The following is an 8,737-nucleotide window of genomic DNA, read 5'->3' as shown; positions in this document are numbered from 1 at the left end:
AACACACTGAAGGGCTGTGGTTACAAGTTGTTTTGTAAAAACAGCCTGCTTGGGGTCCACACCTGTCAAAATGAAGGCTGTCATCAAGTTAGCGCTGGACCAGTGAAGACACGAGCATAGCAATTACCTTGACAGCTAAGGTTTTCATTACTCATCCTCAGAGGTTGTGCGCTCCAGCTAAGTATACGCAAATCCTTCAGAACTAACGTTGGGATTTTCCAGTGGTTGGGGTATCTGCCATGGCATGGGTTTTTCTTGCGTGGGGAAATGCTCATGTCTCCTACAACATCTGGTTTCACAGCGGCTTCGGATGCCTCGGCTGAGCCGGTCGCGGTTGTTTGTGGACATTCTGAGGCCTTTGATGGATTCTGAACGGTTTGCCACATTGCCTCAGTAAATGACAGAAGCAGAATTGGAGCCAGATAATTATTTGCATATGGAATTAGCAAGCTAACACAAACCAAATTGAGGTGGACTTGTTTTTCTCTAAAATATTATGGCACGGGGATATGTGGGTGTTGGGGGAAACCTGCCCTCCATAGGGTCTTGTTATGACTTAGACCTGTTTGTCTACACTCAAGGACCTGTACAGACAGCAAATTTAACTGTGGGGGCCAGTGCCGATGGGTAATTGCAAAGGACTGCATGTAGAGGTAATCACTGATGTCCTGTTCTTTCAGGCTGTTGCTTCAACACTGCTGGCTCAAGGTTTGCCTGAAGGTTGTAAGATTGTGTTTCACAGCCTCATCTCTCTCTGTACACTCTGGCTAGATAGACAGTGCCCCCCCTTACTCGGAACAGCTGATTTATGCCTGGTCCTGGACACTTGTGCTCTTTGGCTGGAATGCAAAGTATTTCAAAGACCCCCCTCCTCTGCCTGTCCCATCCTCACGCAAACAAATGGAGCAGGCGCCTGTCTGGGCAGATGAAAGCCCACCAGTGCTCCCACAGCAGGGCAGGGAGGGAGAATGTAAGGAATGGAAGAGGCAAGAAGAGAGATCCATTCGGTTCAGTCAGTCTGCCTGTTTCTTTCTTGGATATTCAGACTTGATTTATCAGTTGACCTTTATTTTAAGATAAAGAAGACGTAAGAAGCTGTACTACAACAGATCTACCCACATTACAACAGTTCTTTTCTGTTATAATGTGTCACATACTCTAAGAAAGTCTAATGATATTAGACTACTGGGGTCGGACAGGTCGCCAGCCTGTTGCAACCATCCATACTCACGTTCATGTCTATGACCAATTCTGAATCACCAATTAACCTAAACCCATCCATGTCTTTGGGTTGTGGAATCGCATACTCCAAAAATAAAAGGCCTGGATTTGAACTTAGGACCTCTTTGCTGTGAGGCAGCCCTGCCTGTCTTTAATTTACCCAGTAACTTCAATTTACAGTAAGGCAAGGGATAAACTACCTTGTAATAAAATAAAACTATATATTTATAGAAGGCCCCAGTAAATGTATACTCCTCTGAACTCAGTGTTTTGTGTCATAATTATAAAGGCTCATATAATTTTGCCTAATGATGCTGAATCTAATTGCACTGCATGTGGTTTCTAATTAGTCCATATTTAATTGTTGTTTGTTTTATGGGCATAGCTGTCTTTGCTCACTATGTCATGAGAAATATCATTTTTCTAGAATTTTTTTTTTTTTTTGATACAAAAGGTTTTGTCAGTACATCATGAAATGTACCTTATCTAATCATCTTGGGACTCTACTCTTATTCCTGCTGTTGCACACATTCCCTGTAAGAAAAGATAGCCAGATTACGGGGAAAATGAATTTATTTGTGTTAAAGATTTAAAAACACAAATATGCATAGTGTTTGGTTGTTTGAAATGTGGCAAATGAGTTATGTGACAAACGAAACCGTGCTTTGTTTAACAAACTTGAAGTCACAAAAATGCAGTATGTTCTTAGAGAGTGTGAGAATCGAGACTGAGTGTAAAAAAAGGACCTAAAAGCTGTCATATTTTCAACATAAGAGCGTCAGTCTATCATGTAGCGTTGTTACAGTCATTTAAAATCAAAGACAGAATGGCTGTTTTAGCTGTAACTCAAAAGCACATGCATCTTAAACATGCTACTGGCATGGCAAACAAAACAAAGAAGAAGACTCAACACTCCATAGAAGCTAGAATTTAAGAATACTTAAATGTTTTGACAATAAAAACATAAGCAGCTTTGTCTATTGTAGCTGGTTTTCATCTCAATGATATATCCAGACACCATTTTGATTGCTTTATGAGTCTTTCTCTCCTCATGGCTATATTTTAATAGTTCCCATTCTCCTCTTGGGGACTCAGTGCAGCTCAAGGCCTGCTCTTTGCTGCGGGTTTATCCATTATGTTGAGCACATCGTCCAGGATGGATGGGCCCAGATCGAGTTCGAGGGAGAGGAATGACCCTGTGATCTGGGCTAGGGAATCCTGTGATGTGCTCTTCTCTTTGGTAAACTCAAACTCGAAATCACAAATGCGGCCATCTTCCACCCCACTGTCCCTGTCCACCCACTCTCCATTGTACTTGGAAAGCTCCTGCTTAAAACCAATTGTAATGTCATCGTTAAAGTGTCCGTAACCGTTGCAGTTACCGTTGCCGATGAGACTCCCGCTCCCATCGTAGCTCTTGCCCTGGAAGTCTCCTTTCCCGCTCAAGCTGTCAAAGCTGCTTGTGTTGCTGTTCAAGCTTCCATTAGCTTTACAGATGCTGTTGCTGTGACCATTGATATAATAGGATGATGGATTGTCAAATCTGCTTTCACTCTTGTTTATTTTGTTAGCTTTGGCAACCTCCTTAGAAGGGGACTTATCTGTGTTCTCAAGCAGATCCAACAGCACGTCAGGCTTTGACTGGAAATCTGTGGAGGGTGATGAGGGCTCATTGTTGAAGATGTTCATGGAGCGCAACAGAGCATCCATCTGCAGGATCTCTACATCTTCAGCTGTGTCAGGTTTCGTGGAAGGTGCCGGTCCCATGATGTCCTCCAATGGCTCTGGTTGCATGGAGAACACGGCAGAAGAGATCACTGGAAGGGTGAGGGCCTGGCAGCCACCGATAGCTGGGAGGGAGATTGCGTTCTTGAGTACTGGTGAGGGAGTCTCGACGAAGGAAGCGTCGCCTGTGCTGTTCGCTCGCAGAAACTCACTCTGGACGCTGTATTGTGGGTGGACGTCTCTTTTTCCCGGTAGGAGCTCATACTGTCCCTGGAGGAAGGACATGTCTCCGAAGGCATCTCTTTCCCCGCCCTTGCCAATGTGAATGGTGTGGCGAAAATCCCCGAGAGGTGGACTGATCATATCAGGTGACAAAATATCTCTCAGGCGACATTTTTTTCCCTTCTTATTATTGGTGGGTTTAAGATATATAGGTGCTTTCGCTGGCATGGCTGTCTCTAAAGAGGAAATCTCAGATATGCAGGTTAGAACAGTTGGAAGTCCTCTATAAGTTCTTGATGTTGCAGTTCCCCCAGGGGAGAAGCTCAAGTTACATTCTCAGTTGCACACCTCCACACAGGACTCCAAAAATGATCGCAGCATTGATCAGCAACTGGCTTTGCAAGCAGGGCTGGTGATGTTCAGCAATATAGAAAGGTCGAATGGGCGCTTTCCTGAAATCAGAGACAAAAGCAGAATGTGTCAGCATTTTTCTAAAACTTGACCTCAGCAATGAAAGGAAGTTGTTTGATGAGAACTGCAGCTGATACAAAACCTCTACTCAAGAAAAAGAAGTCAACACCGGTCCCAGAAATAAACTCTAATACCAAATACTACAAGAAAATAAGACCCTCATCCGCACTTTGCATCTAGCAAGCTAGCACAAAGCAGAGGAGGGCTGGGTCTCGAGGCTTTTTTACTCCTCTATTTGCATTTCCACACGTGAGCCAGCTTTGGCCTCCGCAGATCTGGACGTGCTAATGTGGAACAGCTGGACCGCAGATTGAGAGAGAAGAGGCAAAGGAAGGCTTTAGAAGGATAAGAGCCGGACGGTCTGTTTTTAGGAGCGAGCTACTGCTCAGACACGCACAGAGTGATGGGAGAAGGTGGAGACCCAGAAGAGGGAGTGGGGGGCGATGAAGGGGTTTAGGGGGGATTGTGTGAATGAGGGAGAGAGCGAGGGATTACACTGTAAGTGGATGTCAAGAAAGAAGATGGTGCGGACTGTGAATTGATTTGGCTTTGATGAGCAGGGGGTTGGCTCTGATTAATAAGTGGGGGATAGCAGTTAGGTTGCAGCACATCAGACTTAGTAGAAACTATTAAAGAGATTTTGGATTGGTTGCAAAGTGCCTGATTGCATGTCGCCGTTTCGAGAATATCACCATGTTGCCTATTGTGTAGTTTGGTGTAAGTAAAAAGAACATTTGAAATGACGCAGGAACCAAAGAGAAAGGGAAAGGAGTATAAAGGAAGGGTGCGTGGGTGATGAGGGGGGTGGGAGGGAGCACCAGTGAGAAGAGAGCTTGCCCATTTATAGACATATTTACTTATGAGAGGTCTGTCAGCAGTGACTGTCTGACAGAGAGCACCGCTGCACAAAAGTGCCTGGGCGGTCAAGTCCACCCCCACTAAAAAGAGAGAGAGAGAGAGAAAGAGAAAAAAAGAAACGTCTCACTGACAAAACATCCACATTCCTGCTGCAACTGACGCATACAGACACCCTGCAACAGCCTTATCAGAGCCACTTTAAGTAGGCTGTGTTTATTCAGGAGGCAAATCAGCGTGCAGCCGGAGAGACAGACACTTGCTGTGAATTTGAATCCAAACTGCAGCCTGGAAATCACCCGTTTTGACCATGACTTCCTGTGTCTCCAACCTGTTTTGCTGAGCTGGTGCAGCATCAGAATCTTTCCACTACATCTTTAATAAAGTGTATAAGATTTGGAGTACAAGATTGAATCTTCTCACTGTAGAAGCTGTAATTGGAAGACAAATATATCTATCATCATCCACAAAACACTGGTGAGCTATACATAGCTATGACATGTGTGAGTGTGTTAAATGGCAGCTCTGCTCTCTGAGGGTTCTTGTCTTATTTGAGTGCCGGTGTGAGAGTGAGTGATTGCGCGAGGTGCCTGAGATAGCATTTTTGAATGCATGCCATGTGTGCGAAGAGCGTGTTTGTTTGCTAATAGTGAAGGGGGAGAAAGGGAAGGACGAGAGGGGAGGGAGTAGAGGATGTGCTGCAGTATTTAATGGGGGTGTCAGTGTAGGGGGAGCATGGCAAAATCCTGTACTTGTTTAGCTCAAGCATTTCTCATACTGTATCTTGTTTTCTTCCTTTTCTCTTTTTTCCAGTTTTTTTTTAAGCATCTCTCCTCTGTTCTTTCTGACCTTGACAGCTGATGCTCACTGCAGTGGGAAACCGGGCTCGGGTAGGAAGCGGAACAAATAGAGCACCAAGCCAAAAGGCTTCCTGTGCACTCCAAGTGCACAGCACATCCATATGTGTTATACATTTTTTTTTTACTGCTCTTCCCAAGAGTAGGAGGTCACAGCTGCACTCCTGGATGAAAAACTTCCTCTCGTACATCCTTATTGATTATTGCACTGTTCTGATTAAATTATTCCAAATGCCTGGCTGTGCTATTCTCTGGACAGCCCGTGCATTACAACAGATGATGATGTCGGCCGAAATCAATAGTATGGACAGAAACGGTCTAGCCACAGAGCAGCTCAACACTTGCAACTCTCACAAGGAGACATCTGCTTTACATTCTAGCCAAGGTCAACACTTGTGGCCTGTAAGGAGTCAGCTGGTACGGTGAAAGCCTGAAGGTTTGACCTTCACATCAGTCATCCTGCTGGTGCCTCAGTTGGCTTATATGGCAAATATGATTGGAATTTCAAAGGCCACCAGCAAAGTACGAGGAAAACAATGTCCTCATGTTGGTCTTTCAAGTATTGGTTGCCTGTGCATGTCTGTAGTGGAAACTCTGTATGGACATTAACTTAATGAGAAATTGACTAATTTACTATTGATTTGTGTGTATGTGGGGAATCACAGCAATGGTAGGCTAAGCTTGTGTTGGCCCAAGTGGTAATCAATCAATTGCAGCTCCTCAGGGTGTTCCAGGATGGACCCTCATGGCCTCCTAACCTAATGAATCCATTTGTGACTCTGCAGGCTGTTAATAGTTGAGCAGGTATATTCTAGTGTATCTCACAGCCAAGTCTAGATTTGCACCCTCATTTTGGAGCTACTCCAAAAACAGGCTGCAAGGCAAGCATGTGCTGAGAGGTCTGACAACCTTCTGGCGCCACTGCTTCAGAATGCCGACCGGAGCTACATTTCCACTGCCCAGGAAGTGAGGCTACGATGGCACCTTCCTTTCAGAATAGCTTGCCCCAGCAGCCGGTCATTCAGCTGCTGGATAAAACGACTGTGTCATTGGGTCAGCAACAGCTATCTGTCTGGGCATGAAGTGATCTGGAGCCACTCCAGCCTCTTTAAAAGTAGAGCTTTGCCTCATCAGTTCAAGCGCGGAGGCTTAGATACAAACAAGGGGGCAGCAGAAGGAGCGAGGTGATGAAAGTCTGAGTGTGAGGGCAGATAAATATGGGGTTGGCATCTGGTAATTAAACTAACGGCTCGTGATTTGTCTGGTTATTTCTGGACATCTAAAAGTCACGTGCAGTATAACTGGGCCAGTATATTTAGAGAGGCTGTGTAACTTTACTGTGGCCTAAATAAATGCTACAGTTTGATGACACTTTAGGGTTCACCGGTGCTCTAAAACTAAGCGGGTGCAGCTGCTTAAAATATGACCGGTATATGACTTCACCTGTTTTTAAAATAGAAACTTGGCATCCCCAAAAATATCCCTCCAGTGATGGGATTACCGTGCTGGCATATCATCAGTGCTGCTGAAAAATAAATAGCATGCTATTAGCTGTTGTAGCTGGTCTCAGTTCCTCCCACTGTCTCTACAAAGCAACTTCATGGAGGTTTGAAGTCTCCACATACTCCTCTGACATCTAACCATGGCCTTGACTTCTGTTACGCCTTTGAATAGCAGAAAGACCCTCACTTTGGGGCTGTTATAAAAAGCAAATGCACATACCACAGAGGGTAATGGTAACCTTACAAAATAGCCCGAACTCTTTGTTACATAAAAAAACACCAAAAAAACACCCTCAATTATAGGCAAAGGCCTTACTTTCGAGGGGCCTGGTGGTGGTGCTGGGAGTCGGCTGAATAGCAGGGTGGAGTATTTGCTCTGCCCCTCTTTTTCACTCCCCTTGTGCCACCCGCAAGCATGGCCAACACTTGCTAGAGTTATCCTTGGCAGAGATGAGCAGGAAAAGTATGAAACATGAAGAGAAAATAAACACATACTGGCAAAGAAGAGGTGTTTTTTTCCCTTCCTCTTCAATATAACCATAAAAACCTCCTCAAGAATCTGCGTCCCTAGACAGATGAGAGCTAAGCCAGCTCTGCGTTTCACAGGAACATGCCTTAAGCGTGTAGTCGGACTAAAAATGTCTCTCTTGGAAAGCGGCAAGGGTATCATGTTGCTCTGAACAGTTCAGCTCTTGTGTTACATGTATGCCAGACAAATGCTTAACTTACCATGCACGCTTTTACTGTTACCAAGCAATATCTCATTCTGCTCCAGATACTCACTCAGACCCAAAAAGACTCACTTACATGACAGCATGAGGAAAAAAATCCCATTACTGTTCTCCAATTCAGATTACAGTACAGCAAGAGAGCGAGAAATGAAACAAGTTCCTTCTGTCACTCACCTCAGATGTTTTGTTGGGGGAGATCTGGAGTCTCCTTGGTGTCGCTGCGATTCTCCTGAAAGCTGCAGCTCCTGGTTGATATGCGTGCTTGTATATGTGTGTGTGTGTGTGTGAGAGCTCAGCGGCTGCTGTGCTGCTCCTGTGGCTTGTTGACACTGCCCTAACGTCTCTGCCTCGAGGCTGCACTTCTGTCGACTGGGACGTCTGCCGGACAGCTGTTTTGGAATTGCTCTCCGATTTCTCACTGAAACAAGTCAAGTCTCCTCCCCTGACTCCCACTGCTTCTTCCTCTCTCTCTCCTCTCGCTGTCTCTCTCCCTCTAGCAGCACCTGTGCATGTCTGTCCTCTCTCCTCCCCCGAGCTGGGATTTTTTAGGCTGCTCTGCGGTGTTTGAGGATCATCCTTGCTTCCTGTGTCTTGGTGGAGTTGCGGCGCTGAGTGAGCGCAAGCTCTGGTCTCGCAGTCCCCAAAAAATTAGCACTGCGTGGAGAAGAGCAAATTCCTTAGGGGATGTCTGGCTGTCTCCTTTCTAAATTAGTCCTCCGTGATATACGCTGGGAGTGTGCGTTCCCCTCACTGCTTTTCTGTCTCTCCATATCTGATAAGAACTCCTCTGTTAACATAGCCGGCAGACACGTAGATTGGATTCACGCTGGCTGTCTCCAGAGCCTCTCTATCCTTATCTGTCTATCACACGTGCACACCCATACTCTCCAATTTTTTCTCTCAAGCTGAAAGCCTGCACTCCAGTGCCTTTTTAAAAAATTTTTGTTCATGTTGTGCATAGACATTTTGAAAAAAAAAAAATTGCAGCAGGCTGAGGCAACACCGTGTGACTGAACTAATTACTGCAGAGTGCTGCAACACTGCAGCACGTGCAGGGGACATTTACAGTCAGACTTACAGGAAGCACAAGGACAGCTCTTTTTCCCTACAAAGGTTTTAAATGTGCATAGACAGAGACATGAGGCAGTGTATG

At 45.3% G+C, this 8,737-nt stretch overlaps 1 protein-coding gene across 1 annotated transcript; it reads right to left on the bottom strand.

Annotated features, from left to right (window-relative positions):
* Window positions 1–1,728: 1,728 nt before the first annotated feature.
* On the bottom strand, window positions 1,729–8,403 carry cdc42ep3 (CDC42 effector protein (Rho GTPase binding) 3). Its single transcript, XM_063491484.1, has 2 exons — window positions 7,759–8,403; window positions 1,729–3,620 (listed from the first exon to the last, which is right to left on the bottom strand). Exon 2 carries the CDS (start codon window positions 3,394–3,396, stop codon window positions 2,323–2,325), a length of 1,074 nt encoding a protein of 357 aa, XP_063347554.1. The 5' UTR covers window positions 3,397–3,620; window positions 7,759–8,403; the 3' UTR covers window positions 1,729–2,322.
* Window positions 8,404–8,737: the final 334 nt, after the last annotated feature.

This window comes from Pelmatolapia mariae, linkage group LG13 (assembly GCF_036321145.2).
Source record: "Pelmatolapia mariae isolate MD_Pm_ZW linkage group LG13, Pm_UMD_F_2, whole genome shotgun sequence".
Classification (NCBI taxonomy): Eukaryota; Metazoa; Chordata; class Actinopteri; order Cichliformes; family Cichlidae; genus Pelmatolapia; species Pelmatolapia mariae.
This window is presented reverse-complemented; position numbering and strand designations above follow the sequence as displayed.

Excerpts from the sequence above, each read along its gene's own strand:
- cdc42ep3 (XM_063491484.1), bottom strand. The coding sequence starts at position 3,396 with ATGCCAGCGAAAGCACCTATATATCTTAAACCCACCAATAATAAGAAG.